This window comes from Micropterus dolomieu, linkage group LG09 (assembly GCF_021292245.1).
Source record: "Micropterus dolomieu isolate WLL.071019.BEF.003 ecotype Adirondacks linkage group LG09, ASM2129224v1, whole genome shotgun sequence".
NCBI classification, from domain to species: Eukaryota; Metazoa; Chordata; class Actinopteri; order Centrarchiformes; family Centrarchidae; genus Micropterus; species Micropterus dolomieu.
The window spans coordinates 27,264,788-27,288,336 of record NC_060158.1 but is presented as its reverse complement, the minus strand read 5'-3'; the positions used below and the strand labels follow the sequence as shown (position 1 = coordinate 27,288,336).

Genomic DNA, 23,549 nt, shown 5'->3' with positions numbered 1-23,549 from the left:
TCATTTTTTAAACTGTTCTGCATCCATTCTATCCCCCAACCTTACCTCCAGTGGTATCTAGTCATACAGATAGTTCTGCTTTATCTTGTCTAGGTTTAAATATATCTGCCACTGACATTTCTGTAAATACTATGGAGGTGGGTGACGTTCCCTGTGGGGCTTAGAACATTAAGAAAAAAGATATATAAGCATTTTCACGCATGGACTATGCAGCATTACTAGATTACGTTTGTTATTGTTTTATTCAAATAAGACAGGACCACTACAGAAAGAGATACTATCCTCACATTGCGATATTTAGCACCCGGTGATAAGAGGGAGCAGTGGCTCTGCTGGAACAGTGCTGGGTTGAAAGGTACATTTATAAATGACAGCCTATGTATTGCTAGCCACCCTAAGTGCGTCTGACACTCACCCCTTCTCTCAACAATGCACAACCTTATAAATACAAGAGGTTAATTCTGGGACTATTTTCTATTTGCTCACATGTTGTGTATAAAGTGTTTTGCTGGATTTTAATAATTTCATCAAGTTGTACAAACTTTTCTCTTCTGACATAAGAAGATTTTCCTCATTCACAGTGTTCTGCAGGTTATTAAACTGATTTTATTTTCTTTGAGATCATAATGACGTGATCAGTTTATGAAAGTGTGTTTAAAGCTGCCTTAACCTCTTAACATTCCATCCGGTCCTGGCAGGTCCTGGCAGGTCCTGGCAGCAGCTCTCATTATGTGCCCACAACTGCTATGTTAACTTCATACTCTTATGATACACAGTTTGAAAGCTAAAATCCTCGCGATTCGATCAATGCAAACCATTTCAAGATACCATCAGCACAGTGGGTACAATCAGCGCCTCTGTCAGACCAGTACAATCAAAATTGAGGCGACTCACCGTTGAAGCCTCATAGTAACTTAATCGACCAACAAAAATGGTCTTGTTACGTTGTCAAAGGTCCAGACGATCTAATCCAGTAAAAACATTTAGTCCAAAATACATTATTCCATCAATAAATCCCACAGACGTGGCTCGTATGTCATTATAACTGTAATAACTCCGATTTGGATGTAACCAACTATGGTAGCTTTTATTCAAATTAGCCGCTGAACTCTAACCTTTCGACTGACACCTAATTCGAACCAATAGGAGCATGTCACATCCACAGCCTACAACAGCCAACGGGTACCCGCGCTGTAAGGAAGGGCCAGTCCTTATTATTTTGTGGGTAGGCCGAGCCAATTGCAACCATTAGTGCTGATGACTGGCACTTCGTGTAGCCAATAAAATTCTGAAAATAACGATATCCAGCTTTAAGTAGGAAGTCCATTATCTACCAGCAAAAAAACACAATCTGCATCAAGCGACCGGCTAATACGGAGTGATGCCAAGGGGTGGTGCTGTTTTTGAAAAAAATAAAGACATACATTTAGAAAAGTCTGTGTAAAATAATGGTATTGGTATAAAATTTTAAATTGGACTAGGGAAGCTTTGGCTCCAGCTGTCTGCATGCATGTGTTAGCAAACATTTTCAAGCAGGAAAAAAATATACTAATATAATACTAATATATATTAGTTTTTAAACCAAGCGGGAAGCTTCCGGTCTACAATATGAAGCCAATGCGGAAGTCCCTGAAACCTGCATTCTATTGAAAATCCAGCAGGGGGCGACTCTTCTGGTTGCAAAAAGAAGTCCGGCTCCATTAGAAATAATGGGAAAATGACCCTACTTCTCAGCTGAATAAGTACCCCAGTAAACACTTTCCTGATGTGTTTATGGTCTCAGTTGCTAGTTTCAAGTCTTCTTCAATACAAAATGATGTTCATTTAGTAAATTATGGTCCCATTTATTATAAAATAGACCAAAAAGCAGAGTATGTTTCAGGGCGGGATTATCTATGATTGACAAGTAGTTACCATAGCGACCTGTCAATCAGGTTAGAGCAGACTCGTACCCTCGGCGCTGTGTAAATTTAACCAGCACATTTGAAAAAGCTTATTAGGAGTTGGCTGTTCACTTTCTCTGGTGAGTACATTTAGATTTAAGACTGTTGTTCGCTAGAAAAAGTTATCAGCCCTGTTAAAATGACAGTTAACGTGAGTTACAGTTGCACCTAGCTAAGCAAAACAGCAGTCCACAAACCAACGGGTGACGTCACGATGACTACGTCTTTCTTATATACAGTCTATGGTTTAAACTCATGTTAATAAATTCCAGTAGCACTTATAGTGATTCTGACTTTTGGGTTAGACACTTGTATTAAAGTGTTATCTTTCAAAGAAGCCTTTGAATATGCCTTGAATAGGCGTTTTGCATGAATTTTACAGAAATGGTAAGAGGTTAATTATTATTTTTTTGTATCTTTGTCTTTGTCCACTGGGGACAGCAGGACAAGATTTAAACAAAACATTACAACCAGCTTGAAGTTAGCAACTTGTTAGCAAATAGTTGCCTATTTTCACATCCAAAAGTTATGGAGCAACATTATCATTCATTCAGAGTCGTGTTTCTGCCCACTTGATGAATTCTAATGAATAACGATGAAGACTGATATCCGCTCTGCTTTTAGCTCTGTCTTGGTCTACACCAACTCCTGACAAAAATATCTGTCTCTTTAGCAGCTAAATGCTCCACTATGTTCACCAGCTAGTCATTAACTTTGTCTGCTGTTTGGTGCTGGGCAGGATGTGTACAGTGGGTTTATCAGAGCTTTTTTACTGAAAACAGCTGCCCGCCATGGGAGCGGTGAGAATGAACCAAAACAGTAAAGTTGTGGGTAGTAAAACCAAAACAATGAGCTGAGAGAGGCTATAAAACTCTGTAGAACTGAGGACTGAGGGGAACAGTAGAGTTGGGTGTTAATTCTCAGTGCGCTCATCACCATGACTGACCCCTGACACAAACGCAAAGTAATTTAATCCACTGTTAGTATAAAAATACTCCTTAGTGCAGCTTTAATATCTCTGTTATTTAACCTTGTGCTGCTGTGACCTTTACATGAACCTGATGACATTTATTCAGATTTGTGCCATACTTGAAGTTTAATGTAAATGTTACTAGGTCTGACCTACTCAGCCAAAATTTCAACAACAGACCTTACTGTGTTTTTTAGAACAACTTTCTGGCGAAGAAATAATCTGTGGACAGTGTGTTTGTCCCTGCAATGAACAGCAGAGGAAGTCAGTGACGGGCAGCGGTACAGACATCATGTTCAGATAACGCATAATCACATTCTTTCTGGTGTCTTTAAGTCAGTCCCACAGTCACTGGGACATTGTGTGGAGTTTTCATCTGGAGTTTTCAGAAGATGTCAAATGACCGGGAAGTGTAAGGGTGACCGAATGTGAAGGTTGGCAGGACTTTGGAGGATTTCTTGACTTTGGGTCAACACAGATTAAACTGTCAACTGTTGCATATGCATGTGCTTCTGGAGGCCCATATGCCTGCACCCTGTTTTAACAATTCAAATCAGCTCTGTCCACACAGCAAATCTGCCGAGGCTGGGCAACACAAAAACTCAGAATCAAACGCTGCTAAAGGTGCCACTAATAACTACGGTGATAATGCTGTTTTTCCTGTTGCTGTTTGTGCATTTGGTGTCCTGCTGGAATATTAAGTGGAATGACAGAAAAATGATTAACAACCATTTTAATTATCGATTAATTGTTTAAGTCCTTTATCATCCAAAAATATCAAACATTCTCTGGTTCCAGCCTTTCAAATGTGACCTTTTTCTGTTTTCTCTGTTTTAAGGATTATTCATTATTTGGGAAAAAATTACACTAATCAAATAACCATTTGATTTATAACATAATAAATAATGCATATTAAAAAAATAAAATAAAATAAAAACACTTGCTTGCCTGTCAGCCAAGCAGATAACACTAATGGTACGGAAACAAATCGACATTTAACAGTTAGAACAAACTGATCGAGGTCCCCCATCACTGACGATAAATGAGGAGGAGATGAGAAGTGAGGAGAGTGGAGGCTTCTGAGGAGCGTAAAACTAGGATCCACAGGTATATCCTATGTGGATGGCAACCCACTGCATTTGCCATACTGTAGATTAATTACATGTGGGAACAGGAATAACCCTCACACTATGTCATAAAATAAAAATCTGAATCGTAAAAAGATTATTTGTTTTCCTTAAGCCCAAAGGCTTTTCCTTTCTTCTTTTTCTCTAATGTTCTACTACAAGTGCATCTGGGCCCATTCAGGAGGAATATAAAACTATACAGTTCTAAACAGCTGCACAGGCGAGGTTATTGTTTCAGTCCTATAATATCAGCCTGAACCACAAAAAGAAGGCCGGACTTACTGAGCCTGTGGTCTTTCACAGACTAATTTGGCTGAACGTTTCATTCTGAACATTTATGTCTGTTTTTATTGTGCCCAAATTTCTTCACATATTTTGACAGCTGAGATTCTGTGCGTCATTTGTAATAGCCGTCTCCTAAAATGACAACAAAGAATGAGGACGTCCCCCGAATACAATTCCTCCAGCCACGTTAGCTGAATGGAAAGCACCCCCTATTTACTCTATATAGTGCGACCAAAATTACTGCAATGGAACCAAAGAAAGTATGGCATGTGCACTCCTTTCTTGATGATAAAAAAAAATGTCAATATACACATATATCACTATAGAGTAAACTACTGAGTGTTAAATAGCGAGTTTTGGATGAGTGAACAAGCCAGACACAGCCCTGTTCTGCAAACTGAAGAAATATGTGTGTTTGTACAGCACCTTAACTATTTTACTTATTTGTCAAGTGTAGTACAAATATTTAAGTATTTACAGAAATAAATAAGTCTATTTGTATTGAACAGGAATATGAAATAAACTGATTTTGTAAAATAGTTTTTCTAACTGATATTGTCTGTTGGCTGTATATAAAAAAACAAAACAAATTGATACAAACCTGGATTTAGGCCCTACCTGCCATTCCTGGGAAAACCTCAAAACTCATTAGTCTTAAATTCATTTTAATGATCTGATGTTTCTGTGAGTGCTGAGAAAACCTAACCAATGTGACAATCAGTTATTTACAGAGTTGGGACTGGCCGTCTGTGCAGTGTGAATTAATTTTGCTACATGTGTGTGACGGAAGCCAGCGTGGCTATGTAGTGAGTAAACCTCACTCCCCGACACCTTAAGAGACGCACTGGCGACCGACACTATTGGCCATAGTTTTTAGCCTCCTTGTCAGCGTGTCCACCTCCCGTACCCAAGGTCGCCGGTTCAAGTCAGGACCGTGCAGTACGTTCTCGGGGGCAGCCGGTTACATGTGCATGAGTTTTTTTAACAAGTGCTTCACACGCGCATTAACATAGCCTACAAAGCACACACTCTATCTGTCTTTGAGTCTATTTGTGGCTCTAATTGGCACATTCACCGGGAAGTAAAAGGCTCTTCTTGCTGGCTAAAAGCCTACAGCTGTACAGCATGCATGGTTGCATCTATCCAATGGAAGGGGCTTGCCCCTTGCACTGCACACAACAATGCCTTCGCTATGAAGGCAGAAATAAAACACAGGGGAAAAAACTATTCGGCTGCTTAATCCTCTTGAGTCAAGATGTTACAAAAATTAAGGCCATTCTGCCATGAATTGAACTATTTTTACATCAGCGTGCTGTAGAGTGAGCAGATGAAACTCTGCCACACTGGCTGTATTCTCAGAAGCACTCTGACAGATTTCAATTTATTCACAGTGTGCATCTGTTAGGGAAGCACAACCTGCACTCAGGATTCTCAGTACGATCCAGTGATCTGTCAGTGTGTATGTGCCAAATACTCGATAAACCATCCATCATTTTTTTGTAAAAGCCAGTACAGCGAGGTCAGAGGTCATGCACATAAATGGCATGGGAGTCCGCAGAGAACTTGGTTTGACCCGGAGCCTAGCGAGTGAGCTGATCACCACCTCCCTCTGGGCCAAAAACTCCAAAGGATTCCTAGCATACCACTGCTTCAATTACAGAGGCAGGAAGGAGAGAGGACATCACACCGTCTGACTGCATGGGAGAAAATGGCATCGCCTTGGACGGAATTATACAGGCTGCAATTCTCAAGAGGGTATTACTGTAATCCTTTATTGATGCCACTAAGTAATGTAAAGCTTTACTTTTTAATTTTCAGCAGTTTTACATATAAAATGTTACAGAATCATTTAATTATGCTTTAAAAGGTACAGTTTACTTAGCAGCCTAACCACTGACTGGCCCTGTGGTTATTTATATATATCTATGCATGCGGGCGTGAGCTGTTGCCTAGCAACAGCTGCTGTAGGTGGAAGAAGACAGACAAGTGCTGGCAGGGCAGATGTTGGAAGGAATTTCTAAAAGTAGAACATTTGAGAAAGGCAGACAGAGACTGAGAGGAGGTACTCTCCTGACTAGGTTATCTGCAGCTTTCCCAGTACAATTGATGTAAATGGAATTACGTTTGTGTTGCTCAAGGCATTTAAAAACCTGTGAAAATAAATCCAAACATCTCGGCTTAAAGATACTGTATGTGATCTTTCATAGACTTTTGTCCACACGTATTCATTTCATTTTGTTACAGAGTCTTATAACTTTTTGACAGTGGTGGATAGTACATTTTTTCAAGTACTGTGCTTGGACTTTACTTGAGTATTTTCTTTCCATGCCACTTCCTACTTCTACTCCACCACACCTCAGAGGGAGATATTATACTTTTTACTTCACTACATTTATCGTGCAGCTTCAATAGTCACTTTACAAAAATTATTTTTACACACACAACAAATGAAGAGTTTAAAAAATGTTATCTGTATTGTTTTACAGTTAGTACATTTGTTCACTGATCAGCAGATTAATCCATAATGAAAAAAGTCATTAAATGCAGTCTGATAAAAAATAGTTCAACCTCAACTAACTACATAAGTAAAATCCTGCTTTTACATTAATGCATGAGTAAAAATAATCTAATGATATAAAATATAATAGTATCAGGATTTCTGGAATGAGTACTTTTACTTAATACTTTTTGTTCCATTTTTCTGATTATACATACTGTTACTAGAGTAACATATTACAGAGCAGTATTACTTCATAACAGTATTTTTACAGTGAGTATTAGTATTTTTACTTAAGTAAAAGATCTGAATACTTCATCCACCACTGCTTTTTAATTATAACGCAAATAAATATAAAGCTATTTGTGTAATGAATTCAAGGATTTGATAACATTTCTTTTACTATCTGTATTATTTCTTTAATACAACCATCTACACTCACAATCACCCCTGTGGGCAATTTACAGTATAGTGGATTTTGGGGCTAATACCAATATTATTATTGAGACGCACATAACAATAAGTGTCTATTTCTTAATATAAATACGCGATATAAACAAATACAAATTGTCATTGACAATTGAAAAATAAACTTAACTTTTTACCTGAGCTTTTACCTGTACTACACACTCAATATCAAGTGGATTTGTTCAAACACGAGTTCAGTAGTTGTTGTGAGTTTCTACTGACTCAAACATTCCGCACGGAAGTTCAGTGTTGCACTTGGAATTACCAGTTTGACAAAAAAATCTCAATTCAAGCTCAGATTGAGAAAAAAAAAGCTAGGAAGTGGACCTCAAACTGGAATTGTTTGTTTTGTAAAACTATTATTTCCAAGGTCGACACTGAAACCAACAATGCTATGTGGAATGTACAAAAAAACCATGAAGAAACCAAAGGTGCTGAGCGACTCGACTCGAAAAGGTGAAATGGTGTGTGAAAACCACTTACTCACATGCCACAAACTACTCTGGGTGAAATGCTCTTTGTCTCAGTGTCACCGAGACAAAATACTGCATGTCACTTATACCAGCTTCAAACTGTCTCTTTAAGTTGTAATCCTTAAGATTTCCTGGTTGATTTGGCCCCGGTGGTTACTGGTGGTGGGCCCAACAGCAAGTACGGTTTCATTCTACAGGTCCCTGAATTGTGGGAGCAGCTAAACAAACTGTTGTCGTTTTAATAAAGAAGTCGGGCAGTAATTGGCCTTGTTCCATCATTCTGTGAGCAACAGTGATCTGATTTTATGCTGCGCACAGCAGGAGTCTGTGAACAGCAGGCCACAGTGAAAGGAGTTGGTTAGCTCGCTGAGAAATTGTGTGCAGCCTGTCGCCTGCAGCTCTTTCTCTCTTACTGTCGCTGCTCCTGACTCTCTCTGCAATATTTCAAACTGATCTGCTGTCAGAAAATTGTGAAAAAGACTGTTATCTTGTTTTGTAGACACATGTTTGATGAACGATAGCAGTCAGTGCTAATCCCACTGATAACACATTGCATTTCCTGTGTCTACTTCATAATAAAAGTCAGCTTGGGTTTAGCCAGTTAAATGCTTTTAATGCAGTTAGACCGTAGTAACATTACTGTACCGAAATGGGTCTCTCTAAAGAACCTTCTATTTCGAAGTATACTTGAAAACAGACTTTTTTATTCTTTGCAGTTACTTACTATTACCATTTAATTACAGTTTACCATTTTCAGCATAGCTAAAACCCTCACATCTTTTCTTGCAGGCTAAAATCAACACTTGGACATAATACCGGTACATAGAATAGTAATTTGGATTGCGTTAGCTAGTGAAGTAACGTGGCAAGCCGTACAACTATAGTATTTTGCACATTAGCCGACAAGTGAACATTATGTAATTTGAACATTTAAACTAAAATACAAAATTAAATTTTATATTTTGGACTCCGTTTCGTTGGCTGCACTGTCGCTGTTTAGAGTGATTCTTTGCAGAATGAGTAGCGCACTTGAACGTCACAGCGTACGTAAGCCAATGGAATTCCTGGATAATCCGACCCAGAGGCAGCATACAGGCTGTCATACACAAACGAGAAAGTCTGCAAATGGTTCATTTTTATGTGGGGTAACAACCCGTTCATACACAGGCAATAAAAAAGTGATTTATTTAATTTAAAAACTAAATATAGCCCCTCTGAGTAACCTCATTCGGTGTTAGACAGTGACTTAACAACTATTTCAATTAGAGATTTTTAATTAAAGATCGTCACTGTGTCAGGTTAGGCAAATATAGTCATGAATTCTTACTGTGACTGACCAATCACAGCGTGACATCTTTCACAACGTGCGCGTTTGGAAAAGCCTAAAAAAAAAAAAAAATAAGACTGACATTTCCTCTGTTTCACAGTTCCACCTAGCAGCACTCACAACATCCTCTTTCATTTTCACTTCACAGTGTTTACAGCTGTGTGCGGAAGAGCACTCTGTCAGTCAATGTCATGGAACATGTCATGGAATTTGTAGTGGAAAGCAAAAAAACATTTGTCAGGACGTCACGAGGTGTCCCAGATGTAGCATCGGTTGTTGTCCATGATGATACACTAAATGGGATAAAATGGCCAATTTTCATCCGGGCCGCTATTACATCTGATCCCGGCATTAGTCTGAGGAGGTCCTACCTTGCAGCCCTCACAAGCACTGACACCATAGTGGTATCCAGAGGACTTGTCCTGGCAGACGAAGCAGGGCTTGTAGACTCTGGGTGGGGGCGGCGGGGATGGCGGGCTGGGGACGAGCTCCTCAGAACTGGTGCTCTGCGTTTCAATGGCTGCAGGGAATGCAAACAAGAGAAGAAGATGGAGAGGTTTTTATTTCAAATTACTGAATGATTAATTTAGACATCTGGAACTAGAAAAATATATTTACATTTAAAACCAGGAAACAAGATATGATTCAAAACTGCCTCACCTCAACTGTTTTCTCTAAGTCTCTAAAAAATAAAGGACGAACGCTGTTACACACATATTCCTGGATGGAATAGGTTCCTATAAAAATGCCAAAGGGGAACAAAATCAGATTGCTGGAATGTCCCCTGTTTGTTCATTTCACTAAATGTGTGGTTTGGTGCTGGCAGGTTGAGACTAATCAGAAGGTGCCTCCCACTACGATAGTTACACCCACTTGTCCTGGTTCAAGTACAATCTGATTAATGTGTAACAAAATGCAAATGTAGCCTGATATAAGGAGTTTAATGGAGCTTTAAATGGGAAATTCTTGGTTTGAAACAGGTACAATTTGCAAAAGTTAGCATGCTAACACGCTAAACTAAGATGGTGAGCATTACCTAATAAATGTGTCAGCATTGCCATTGAGTGCATGTTAGCATGTCAAGCACTCACACAGCCGCAAGAGTGGCTTTTTCTAACATTTTATCTAATGCCCTCAGGCAACAGAATCTTATTTTGGTTCTCACAGCTACCCACACAGAAAGGGGGGGGGGGAGACAATCGACATGAGCATGTGGTGTGAGTGAAGGCTAAGTTAAATTTCATTATTTTGGATATTTAGACACTAACAACAACACTAAAAACAATATGTGCTTGTGTAGCAACATCTAAGGAACCCTTTTTTTTATTTTGTGGTCAAATATTTATTTAAAATGTATTTTTGTTTTTCTTGCCTCAGGGCAACGTTATGCAGTCAGGCTAGTTTTCATTCTCATTCAAATCCTACATGGCACAGGAACTCTGCAAATCTGGGAAAAGAGAAAGGGGCCAGATTTCAAGAAATTAAAAAGAGTACAAGTTCTCTCTTGATTTTCCTAATAAATGTTGAGAAAATATTGGATTAGTGCAAACCGCTGCCCTGAGGCAACAAAATAAAATCTGCTAAGAAGGTGGGTGGCTGAAAGATGCAAAACCAATTTGATTGTTGACATCCATGATTGCTTGTTAGCAGTAATCCACTTCACTGTCTTTGTTGGCACATTGGAATGCCTCTTTACATTACTGCTACCACCTGTCGACCAGTAGAATGGTATGTAACCTGTAGCAGGACTGCGTGTAAATGTGTCCTTGTGCACATTACAAAGAAACAACAAGGACCCACTTGTAGGAACATTGCTTCTTAGTGCTACTAGTGTCAAAAACTCTGCAGGGTATTTTTAGTTAAATAAAGGTATTGCATACCCAATATAGGCCCTGCACATTTTGCAATGTAACCACCAGGTAAGATTTAGCTGTAAATCTGTTGAACCGTTTTACAGCATGGAACAAGAAGTGGGCACTGTTTCTGTGGCACAAATCAAGTGAAATCTTTCTGGCAAAGACACATGTAAGAAGTATTGACAGGCCACTGGGGGGAAAAACAAACTACTTATATTTTTCTTAAACCAGTCTAAACCAGCAGGTAGGAGACATTAAAAAGACGTGTTTATGGGAGATGTGCTCGTAATTTGCAGATAAAAAAAGCACTAATAGCACATCAAGAATCATAACACACTTAGCACCTTGAAGTGAAAATGTACTTTGAATTTCTGCAGAGACCAAACCACTGTCCACATACACACAACCCGTCTGCATAGAAAATGGAGAACAGTCTCTCCAGCATCTCTGCTGATTAGATTGCTTTCTTCCGTACTTCATCAAAGTAAACTCAATTACTGATTGTAAGGGACACGCTCTTATAATTACTGGACCCTCGTCCTTGCATGGAATTCCCTGGCGGTTTAATCTAATCTTCCGCTACATTCACCCTGTGTGACTTTTTGCGCATGTCAAATTTCCAGCTTTGCATTTGGCAACTTCAGTGGCTCCAGGGAAGACTTACCAAGTCTGCGGCACATACAGGGCTGTATGTGAGGATATGTTACCTCTGTAATAAGGGATGGATAGTAAGATGACCACCAAGGTTAATTAAATTGAGATGATTTATACTCTCGCTATCTATCGATTCTCACTCTTATCTGGATTTGAGGAGCAGTTTGGGCAAGGTGCAAGGAGAAGTCTGCGACTCGTTATGAAACAGTGACGGCATCAACTGCTTAAAAGTTCTGCAGAATCTTTAAGTAGACTTGCATAAAGCTGACATAATGGTGCTGCGTTGGGATTTAGAAATGTTTGCTGGTTTGAATTTCAAGTGGTATTCATCTGAGAGTAAACAAACTTCAATAGGGGAAGTCAGCCATATTTCTCCGTTCTTTAAACAGCTGCAGTGCGACCTGGTTTCATTGATGAGGACAGACAGACAGACAGACATTTGTTTTCATTGTGAGGTCATTTCATTGCTCCAAATGCTCCAAATGGTTCCCCTTGTTGCTGGCAGAGAGCATTCAATAGCAGCTTTCCCATAAAGCAGATGTATGGTGAGACACCACACTGGAGGAAAGCCAGTGGTCTGAAACACAAGGCCATCTGATAGGGGGGAAGATGGAAAATAGATGCTATTCCATTTTGTCCATCTATGCCTGCATATAACTAATACAAGTACAAGCTGGTTTGGAGTTTTGGTACTGATACTAAAACAACTTCTTTTCAAAACCTAACTTTAAGTAACAAAAAAGCATTTTCTATAAAATCTGTCATCAAACCAAATGCCACACTTGTCATCAGCAATTTTATAGTCTTTTCTTTACACTTACACGTATACTGTGAGACACATACAGTATATGTATGTGTATGTATATGTATGTTGGCCAGATCACAAATCTGAATCAAATGTGTCTCAATTTTCATGGGTTTACATGTAAATCAGCCTCTGTCAAAATGTCCGAAGTAGAGTAACTGGAACAGTTTGTTTTGAGTCCATTTCTAATGCTTCCTGGTTGCATTTGCACTCTACGTTTTTGATTTCGTAAAGCTATCAAACCACCCAGCGGATAAGAGTGAATGGGTTACAAAATTGGCAAATTATGATTTAAATCACCAACTATCTTATAAAAGAATGAGTAAACTGGACTACAAATCTGACCAGACACCCCATGCTTTGGGTTCTTTACACTTTCCAATACTCAGTGCCATGCACACATTTTAGACTGTAACAGAGTGCTAATGTTCCAAACCCAGCCTTGTTAGAAGGATTATTTTGCCTAGGGTACATGCTGATGGTGCAGTGGATAAGACGCATGCCTTTGGTGTGGGGGATTCAGGTTCAACTCCCCACTGTAACACATCTACCAATGTGTCCTAGAGCAAGACACTTAACCCCTAGTTGCTCCAGAGGTGTGTGACCTCTGATGTATAAAGCAACTGTAAACTGCTTTGGATAAAAACGTCAGCTAATTGTTATGTAGAGCTTCATTCATGTGCCCTCCCCCATCACTGATTTAGGATAATCCTTAATTCCCAAATCTCTGATTTTATAATTCATTGTGTGTATGGTTGCTTAGATGAAAGAAGTGGTTCATTTTACCCACAAGCTAAATTCATCCCTCTCTCCCATCTCGACAGGGAGACCACACCGTAATATCACAGACCACCCTGAATCAAACATGTAAGAGGTGAAACAAGGTGTTCACCTGAGATGATGATGAGGATATATGACTACTGGAGCACAAAAACAATGTATATTAGCCTTCCCCAGGTGGTGCGGCACACTTTAACATACATCTAGAGGAAAAATACTTTTGCTGCTGATATGCCTTTGGAGCATTTGTGACGGCTGGGTAGTCCCATACTGAGGAAAGGCAGTGCCAACAATTCAGCCCTGCTGCCTATTTGAAACTCATGGCTGCATCTGGGAGGCAGTGTGACCACCTGCAGACAGATGGGACGCATAAACGTAGATTCATTACACCCCTCAGTGTGTGTGTGTGTGTGTGTGTGTGTGTGTGCGTGAGGAGGAGGAAGGAGGGGGTGGTCAATGGCTACCTGTATGGTGGTGTACTGTATAGGCCCTATCAGGTGCAGGGGAGCCCTTTTCCATTTTCTGCGTGATTAAACTTTGAGTCGACTTCCCTGCATGTTAACATACACAGAAAGCTCCATTGGAGGAATAAAGGCTGGTGACAGACAAGAGCGTACCACGAGTCTGGCTTAAGAGCAGGCAGAGAAAAATCTGTGGCTTCGTTCAGCTGCTGAACCTTTAGCCTCTGGCTGAACCTGCTGCTGGGGTCAAACAGGAAAGCACACACTCCTTGCTGGAGGCTGCGGGCAGAATGAGGGGAAACACAAGAGAAAACAGTTCCTCTGATTGGCCCGTCCACAGGGACTGAGCCTACAGACACTAGGAGCACACCGATATACATGGCCAATACTGGTTCTCTTTTAAGTATCAGCCATGACACTTATGCTAATACTATGTATGTATGAAGGATAAACTCAAGAGAAACACAGCTGATGAAAACATTTGTGAATTGCAAAACATTGCTCTCAAATTAGACTTTGTTTCGACTGATAACATTAAGACACGATCTGATAATCTCATCATGTCTTGATCTGATAAAGGCACTGTGTGACTCAGATCAAGTCAATCATGTGCCGTAACATTCACCACGGTTTCAATATTAAACTGAGACAATATATCATGAGCATTAAAATGCACCATTTGTCAGTTCAATACAACTCAATATGGGGGTTTTGCTGCTAAAACTTTACTTGGTCTTGTATGAGCAGAGCTTTATTGTGGCTAATGTTGCCTTGTATTGGCAAACTGTAGCTAGACATGGCTGTGTAGCTGACATTACATCACTAAGTCAGTTCACTGACACGATGACTGGTATCTTCTTGGCAGCGGCAGCTGGTGCATTTTCGTCCAGGTGGGGACTGCCATACTATTCCTTAACATGAAAATCTAAGAGAGCGATCTCGGTGATTCTCAACCAGACTGAAATTGCCCAAAATTGTCTGTACTCACTAGAACATTACTTTATGCTGCAACTCCACTTAGACTGTGATATACATTGAAATTATAAATATAAAACATATATGGATGACAATATGATAATACTAAATTAAATGTATTATTATTTTTTTGTAGGAGGGCAGCTCCTGATCACTGTATATTGGCCAGCCGCCCCAGCTACAGAAATTGCTGTTCAACAAAAGCTGTATATCATTTTGGTTTATCTCAGCTGGGATCTTATTTCCTTCGCTTTGGCCATCACTTCTATCAGCTCTACCTGAACTGTAGAAAGCATTTTTGCACAGAAAGAGGACTGATGATTTTGTCCTCTATCCCTTACAGTCTATATTATTCATTGTCTTCACCGTGCAAGTCGATCGCTTGCGCTGCGCATCTGTGAAGGGCACGTGGTGGCTCTTTTGATGTCATCCACTCGCCGCTGTTATAGATGTTATAGCCTAGTTATATTCTAAACACAGCTTGAATTTAAACGCAGCATACAATTTACTGTTTAACTGTTGTAGTGTTTTATAGGCGGTGATAATAACAGCCTCATAATGTCGGCTAGTTCTTACTGTTCTGCTTGTTTTTTCGGACTCCATCGGGCATCCAGAGAGTAACACGCTACAAACGTTTGAAAGTCCAAATAAAAGTGGGCTATTTATTCAAAAGAAATTATTATTATCAATTCCAAAACTCATAGTAGATTTTTACCCTAAGGAAAAATGTATAATGATCACTTTTACTAAAGAATAGCCTACATAGCATTGGAAAAGTTATGGCCGATCAAAAAGTGCAGGAGGGAGCCGCACGCTCTCTTGAAGGGACCACAGAACAAACCTCTATCACAGGGGAAAACTTAGCTACTGCAGCATTAGTTTTGATGATCATGTAGCAACACAAAACCTATGAGCAGCGGCTTTTATGCATGTTTACTTCATACAAGTGGATCGCTGTCAGATAATGACCCGTCAGGTGCAGAATCAACCTAGGACACATCGCCCCCACTGTCAGACTCTCCTTCACTCACTGTGCTGAGCAAGTGTAATGCCCGTAGTGGAAAAGGCGTTGCCAATGGCAACATAGAATGTTTATCTAAACGTGCGAAATGAACACCGCTAAAATGACTGTATTCTCTATAGGGGTAAATTTTACCTGCTGGCGCTTATAGGTATAAATGCCCATTTTTTTAAATCTGGCTTTATCTTGACATTTTTTAACAATAGGGGGTGCTACATAACACGCTTTTAGGAAAAGTCCAAGACTGGGGGACTTGAAAATTACATTGAAACAAAGAGGGTAAATTTGACCCGTTGGCTGTATAACCTGTCTAACCTGGAGTTAGTTGACAACCTGTCTGGTCATCTGACCTCTCTGACTTCTTTTTGTAGCAATGTTGAAATGTTCCTAGTTCTCAGCAATTAACTTGAGGAGTACAATGTTATTACTAAATTGAGTGTGATAATAATTTATCTACAAAATATAATCTACGTAGGTGTGTGCAAGAAAACTTGCATTGCACGGTCAGAATGAGACACAAATCTAATGCCATAGTTTAGCGGCATTAGCAGTAAACTGTCTATGGGCTGTTGGCAGCGACCCTCAAAAAATATACACAGGGCGTCACAGTCAGCTTAAAAAACCCAAACTCTGATTCTGATGCCCAAAATGAGCAGTGAGGTAGGATGTGAGGTTACGTGTAGCTAATATAGAAATAATCAGCAGTGTCATCTATCCACTCTGTGCCCTCTACGTCCTTATATCCAGTTCCACCAGTCTGAAAACCACTGACATGTAAAACTCTCCCCACATGGTCCACATGACCAACAGATGGCAAAGAACCTGAAGCAAAGTCTGTCGCTGCACACAGGCAATTTAACACAATGATGCCGCATTCGAAATTAGGACAAAGCTGAATTTCTGCTGCAGATAATGGAAGGAAAAGGTGCACTTAAAATCTAGCGCTTAATTATCATCGAAATAAAAATCAATTGAAAGCAAGAACCATAAATTGCAGTGACTGAATTATGACAGATTTTAACAGTGCACCAGAAACAGGTACAATGAGAGAAAAAGAGCAAAAAGAAGAGGGGGGATGGGAAAGAGAAGCATTTCCTGAAACTCCTCGGGGAATCAGTGTGTTTGGTTTGTGTTAAGGAAAAAGCTGCGGTGATTTGGGTGTGGAGCGGTGGGCATGGCCTGGGAGGATTAGAGGAATATTACTCTCAGTCGGTGGATCCAGCCCCTCTGCTCCTCTACTCAGCTCACACTCCTTCCAGTCTGGAAGTGTTTTTCCTCCAGGTTTTCTCTGCAGGAGCACCGAGCGCATAGCTCACATACAGCAGGCCCAGTCAGAGGAAATGGTCAAAGTTCACCCAAAGTACACCAAATTAGAAGCAGCTTTGCGCTGCTGTCCAGTGCGTTTTACAGAGAGGGATATTTACAAGAGCTTTAAACACTCAAGGAAAAGAAAATAACAAAGAGGAACAGTCACTTGCCTTCATGTCTGCTGGGGAAATGGAGGAGGAGAGCGGTGGGGAGAGATGAGGATCTGCTTTTCATAGGGCTTCGAAATCTATTCTTCATTTGATACAAAAAAGACTCCCAACTTACTGTACTTCTAGATTTTATGTACTGACAATATATTATTATGTGACAGTATTTCTGTTCACCTGACCAGGGAATGGGGGTGAAAATTGGCTTTTAGCTACTCTGTATACTGCATCGGATTTGAAGTATTATATTATACGTGCTCCATGTCAAATAAATAAAGAAATAAAATAGTGTTTGGGTTTAGATATTCCCAGGCAGTCATGTGACCAAAATCTTCCCCCAACCCCTCCTTTTAGCCCCCTCTGTGACCTCACAGCGACCCCGGGGTGAATGCAGCGCCGAGGTTAAACTACACATTGAAGGGAGGCAGCGGCGGCGGCAGCGCCAAACACAACAGGTGCAAGCCTCTTCAAAGCTTTCATGAAAACTGCCCGAGAAACTAAGACTGCCATAAAAGCAGATGACAAGGTCGAAACCCAGGGAAGGAACATGGGGGAAAAAATAAGGTTGTTGAAATTCGAGAGGTTTCTCTTTAATTCGAAGGAATTTGTGGCCTTAAAAGCACAGCGCCTGTATGATTTTATTCTCCCCCTGCTAGCACTTTAAGTAGTAACTGGATTCTGGTGTCGGCTAGAAAACAGTCAAAACAACTGACGCTGGGAGCTCGGGGATGGGTGTGGCAAACGAGAGAAAATATCCATTCAACAATCAGAATGTGTCAGCTGAGGGAGACGTACACCAAGAAAATTGAAAAATACACATACTGTGAATAATTTTCCAGTACAGTAGAGAACAATATATATATATATATATATATATATATATATATATATATATATATATATTGAGAGAGAGAGAGAGAGAGAAATACAATTTTTTGCTTATGTAGGCTGATATTTTTAGATCTAAAAAACATTTTTTTAGATCTAAAAAACATAATTTTGACAATATTCCTGCTGGTATTCACAATCTTTGAAATTGTATTATTTTATGCCAAAAGCATTTAAGATCAAACTCTACTGGAAAAATAGGTTTAGCATCTTTTAAAAGGCTTGGATAACAGCTATTCAGACCTTATGAGTCTGAGGTCAGATTTATAATTTTGCCTCACATTTGCTAGTGAGCACAAACCTTTACCTCCACACATTAAAACACCCCTTAAACGTTCTATATTAAAGTTAAGGCAAATGTGTACAAACCAAAGACCAGAATCAAGCCCAAAATGTTGCCGTATTTTCCACAGTTTTAATTCCTGATTGCTTGATTACATAGCTTGATTTAATTCAGTCAGTGTTAAAGAAGTTTAAGGCACTTTAACGGTTTGAATTAATTCATTAAAACGTAAAAAGAAGATAACATTAGACAGGTTTTTCTGCAGCTGATGTTAAGCAGCAACTCCATCATATAGCATCCATAGCTGACTTGGTATTTGATTGTTTCATTCAAATATTCAAAAAATTTTCAAAACTCTAAATTATTGTTTTTGGTACCACTGAAGAATGATGAGCAGTCAGTGTTCATCTTGAATCCATAATGCAAAAATTCCACAACCCAAGTCAGAAATGTTTCGTTATGGACGATATCAACTCTCCGCTATGGATATTTCAATATCCTCATTAAGACAATTACAGAATCAGCCTAGTGCGACATAAACGTGTTCGTGCTTTAATCTTCAACAGGCTCGACTGCTGTAAGCGTGTCTTTACAGGTCTCTCACACAGCTGCAGCCGATTCAGACCGCTGCTGCCAGAGTCCACACTGAAACCAAGAGAGTGGAATACATCAGTCTAGTTCTTAGATCTTTTCACTGGCTTCCTGTGCGTTAAAGCTTCCAAACTGCTAGTTTATAAAGCGCTGAATGGTTTGGAGCCAAAATACACTTCTGATCTGCTGCTACGGTCTTAACCCGTCCAGACCTCTCAGCTGGTCTGGGTCACACGTCTGCTTACTGTCTCCAGCATTCGCTTTTTACGCACCACATATCTGGAGCAAACTCCCAGAAAGTGGGTCTACTCTTCTGTCTTTCTGTCTAAAGCACTTTGAATTACCTTGTTGTTGAAATGTGCTATACAAATAAACTTGCTTGGCCTTTCAAAGTATGGCTTAAAACTTTTCTGACGGGACTTTACTTTAGCCCCCTGTTCATCATTTAGAAGCAGTATTTAAACATTTAACATGTAAGCACACATAATTTTTACGTGTCTGTTGATGTATTTGTCATCACTGAAGACTGCTAATGAATGACAATATAGCAAAAGACTATATTTATACTGTAGAAGTTGTCAATAGTGTCAATACAGTACTGTACATTAATAAACACATATCTTATATCTGTTTATTATTACACTATCTTTGTGTACCGCTAATTAAATTCAATGGAATCTCTTTCAAATAAAATCTTTATCCATACCTTACACTGCAGTGAAATGATTTAGCTTTTTTCAATTTTATTATTTCTTTCTATTGCCTTTAAGGCTCTGACTTGTGTTAAGCACTTTGAATTGCCTTGTTGTTGAAACGTGCTGTTCAAAGTGGCTTTTTAAAGTCTACAGCTATGAATCTATGAAACATGACTCTTAAATGAGTTGTTCTGTAAGAAATAAAGGTGCCTTTTTTCCGCAGCTGTGGTCAAGCAGGAGCCTTTAGCAGATACAGTATTTGATATTTATTAAAAGGCCAGTATTATTGCATAGTCACAGTATCAGGGTAACCCTGGTGGGACCCTAACACTGTCCTAATCATGTCGATTAACCATCACTGGCATCAGAGAGCTCTCCTTTCATTTCACTGTTGTACATCCCTTTTTATTCCCCCCCATCCGCCTTTCATTTCACACGCCCACTAAATTAGCTTGGTGTGCAAGCTGTGCTAATGGCCTTTTATGTCCATATCAGAGGCACTTCAGCCTTGAAGACAAAAAGTCCCCAATTATCCCATAACACACATCAGCTGTAGAACACATATCATGCTGGAACATCACACTCTGTCTTTTTAAGTCACAATAGCAGCAGTGTTTATAGGCGATCACATTACCACTTATTTGTCTAATGGTTTTTGGATTTGTTTTGATGAGATAAAATGACTTGATGCTTTTAATGTGAAATTCATTTGTTTCTTTATACGGCGTGGGTATCATGTGCAGCGGTGCCTCAGCCGCAAACCCATTTTATCTGTGTAAAGAAGGTCCTTGATCATTCTTAATTACCATCTAAACTGGAAAAGGAAGTGCATTAATGGTCGGCTCTTCGTCAATGCAGCTAATTAACACCCAGGAGGTTTACATTCTCCTGAACAAATAAATTAATAAACCAAGATTTCAATGACCCTGGGAGAGGCTTTCTCAAATCAAAGTCTAATTTAAACAGTGCCTTATTCAAACAGGAAAAGGGCAGGGGTGTCCTGTCTGACAGCACAAAAGGCCACCGTGCAGCTTTACGGGCCGAGGACGACTTCATCGTGAGAAAACGTAAAAAGAAAATCAACAGTAGCTTCTTTTGTCCCTTTTAGCGCTTCACGAGTTTCGTCTTAAAAGGCCTGTGTGAGGACATCTCTTAAAGGCCACTGATTGTCCAATTGCTTGGTGAATCAAAACACCTTATTGTCCCGCTTTTATTATTTGACGGGTTATGGAAAGTTACTTACTTATTAAGTCCTTAACACAAGGACACGAAAGTAGAAAGTCTGAGTGTTTCTTCACCAGTAAATTACTCAGTTTGGAGAAGGCAGCACTTTGACCTTTATGTAAAAAAAGAAGAAGAAGAAGAAGAAGAAGATTTTCTGAGGGGGGTGCGGGTAGCATGGAGGAATCTGGTCTTGACCTCAGTATTGTCTAAGTCAATTGTTGTCAATTGTTAAGGCCATTTCCAAGGTATAATCATCTAGTCCTTACCTTTGACAATAATTTCATGTTTCTGCTTGGCTTGGATGTTAGGAGCAGTAATGGACATGTGAACTTCTGAGGATTAATGGTAATTCTATGACAACTGAAACTAGTGTGGAGAAGCAGCACGTATACATTCATGTTAGGAATTTAAAATGGCAATAATGCCAATATAATAATATAATAATAATAAAGTTTAACACTTGGTGGAAATTGAAAAGAAAATATCCAAATAAGAGTAAAAAATGGAAGGCTTTCTTTTGGATGTCTGGCCAAACCTTTCTGAGGCGATGGACAGGTTTACTGGGGGACTTATGACCTCAGTGTTTCAAAAACAAAATTCTAACTACAGCCCTGTCCTAAAGCGTCACTTTCTTTGGTTTGAATTTTTTTTTTAAATGTGTTTTAAATGTTTCTACATTTTTACACATTTATTGAAGTCTGGCTGTACACTCTTTAAAGATAAAGAAATAACTTCCCCACCCTTTATATTATTTTCACATACAACATCAACAAGTTTAACATCTTGATTGCCCTAAGTCAGAAATGATCTCATCTCACTGCTGTATTATTATTATTGACATTAAAAGTTGAAAGGATAAGATGATTATTCAACAAGTGCACTGCCAAAAAACTCCATGGCAGCAATTTTTCTAATTAATCGTTTTAAATACTTTTTCATGCAAAATTGTCTTGCAATTTGCTGGTTCCTCCTACATGCGGAAATTATGAGCTTTCTCTGACCAAATCACTAGTTATTTGAATTTATTTGGATTTTGGACTATTTCTTGGACAAAAGCAATTTAAAGATGCCACTTTTCACTCCTGGAACTTCTGATGGCCGTTTGTCTCTATTTTCTGACACAAATGTTGCTATCAGAGACCTTTTCATCAGAGCCTGAACTGGAGTGGAGGCAGCTCAGGTTAAAGGTGGCAGCTGTCATTTTTGCGCTTTCACTGATAAGAGCCTCTTTTGACTGAGTGCCCTTGAGCAAACACTTCCTGAAGAATAACAGCTGGATGCTGGTCGTTATCAGATGAGCACAAATCACAGAGCAGCAGTAGGGTGAAAAACAAACACTGACAAGTGCCCAGTTAGTGGACGAAAATGACCCTGATCTGAAGATGACCAGACATATTTTACAATTTAGGGGTAGCTGGGTAACTACATTAGTCATTTATATAATTACAGAAATCATTTTATTTTCACATCATGTCATAAATATTTAGTTGCCCTACAAAGCTTTTACCACCATGCATTTTGGGGGCTATTTTTATAATACTAATTATTATTATTTTATCCTGTCCTTTAATGCCTTATGGTCACCATTTTATTAGAGTGTCTTCCAAATGTTATTTTGATTAGATATTTAGGCTATTTCTCCTTCTATTTTTTGCAAAAAGAAGAAATCAGTTCTAAAATTCCTGGAATGCAGCTGCCCTTATAACACCCACTTAGTCTCCTGGACAAAAACTAGCAGCAGTCCATCTATCAACCTTGCCCAGTTAAAAACGCAAGAGGTTGACATGTTCCGATAGCAACCCCGCTAATCTTGTTGAAAAGTCCGCGGGGTCATTTGTCTAAATCAGTGTCAGAGAGCGCAGGTCGCGGCTCGTCAGGCCGCCCCTCCTGTCATGTGCGGCCGGAGAGGAGGTGTGGAAACGCCGCCTGTGTTTACTCTCTGCATTCCTCCAGCCTGCTGCTCTCTGAACTGAACTGATCTGAGACAAGCCATACATCAGCAGGTCGGAGATGCTTCCACTGCTGAGAATTTATGAGGGCGCACAGTAGGAGTGAAATATGGCGTTTGGGAGAAGGTTCCGGATGAGTTTTCTGCGGAATCTAACATCAAAACAAACTTGTTTTTATCAGACAAGCACCAGGAAATTACACTTTATCATGTCACTGAGCTGCTCCAAAAATGTTCTCCCTGTGTGTTTACTAAGAATGAGCCTGCTACTCCCATGATATTTCTATGAAGCGCCCTGTTTTCCTGCAACTCTCAAAGAACAGTTCCCTAATTTCTCTCATTTTAATTGAGCAAAATAAGACACTAGTTCTTCAGTAATTATCAGACCTGGAGGCCGTTTATGGCAGTTTGTTGTGAATCATGTCATGGACTCAGCCTGCACTGGCTCATCCTCACAGCTCTGAGTGAGGCAATAATCACAACAGCAACAATATTAACAGGTGATGAGAAGTTGGACCTACAGTGTGCGCTCCGGCGGTGCTGCCACTCTCTGTGCGCCAGTCCGCTGATGCAGGCTTTCAGAGCCTTCTCCTGCAGCATGCAGGAGGACGGGCCGGACGTGTAGAAATCCAGCATCTGCCCGGGACTCACGGCCAGCACGTCCATGCAGTCAAACATGATGACGGCGCGTCGTTCAACTAGTCTTGTGCGTTATGGATAAAAATCACCGGCATGAGCGCACACAACTCCATCAAACTCCGATGTATCCCCCCCCCCCCCCCTCCTCCTCCTCCCCCTTCTCT

At 39.9% G+C, this 23,549-nt stretch overlaps 1 protein-coding gene across 2 annotated transcripts in view; it reads right to left on the bottom strand.

Annotated features, from left to right (window-relative positions):
- The window catches only part of LOC123977056 (retinoic acid receptor beta-like), a 182,034-nt gene extending 158,554 nt beyond the window's left edge, over positions 1-23,480 (bottom strand). For both annotated transcript variants that reach the window (XM_046059524.1, XM_046059523.1), the window contains exons 1-2: positions 23,268-23,480; positions 9,462-9,610 (exon numbers count right to left, since the gene is read on the bottom strand). In XM_046059524.1, the coding sequence (XP_045915480.1) occupies positions 9,462-9,610; positions 23,268-23,424 (306 nt within the window). In that variant the 5' untranslated portion in view covers positions 23,425-23,480. The remainder of the gene's footprint in view (positions 1-9,461; positions 9,611-23,267) is intronic.
- Positions 23,481-23,549: the final 69 nt, after the last annotated feature.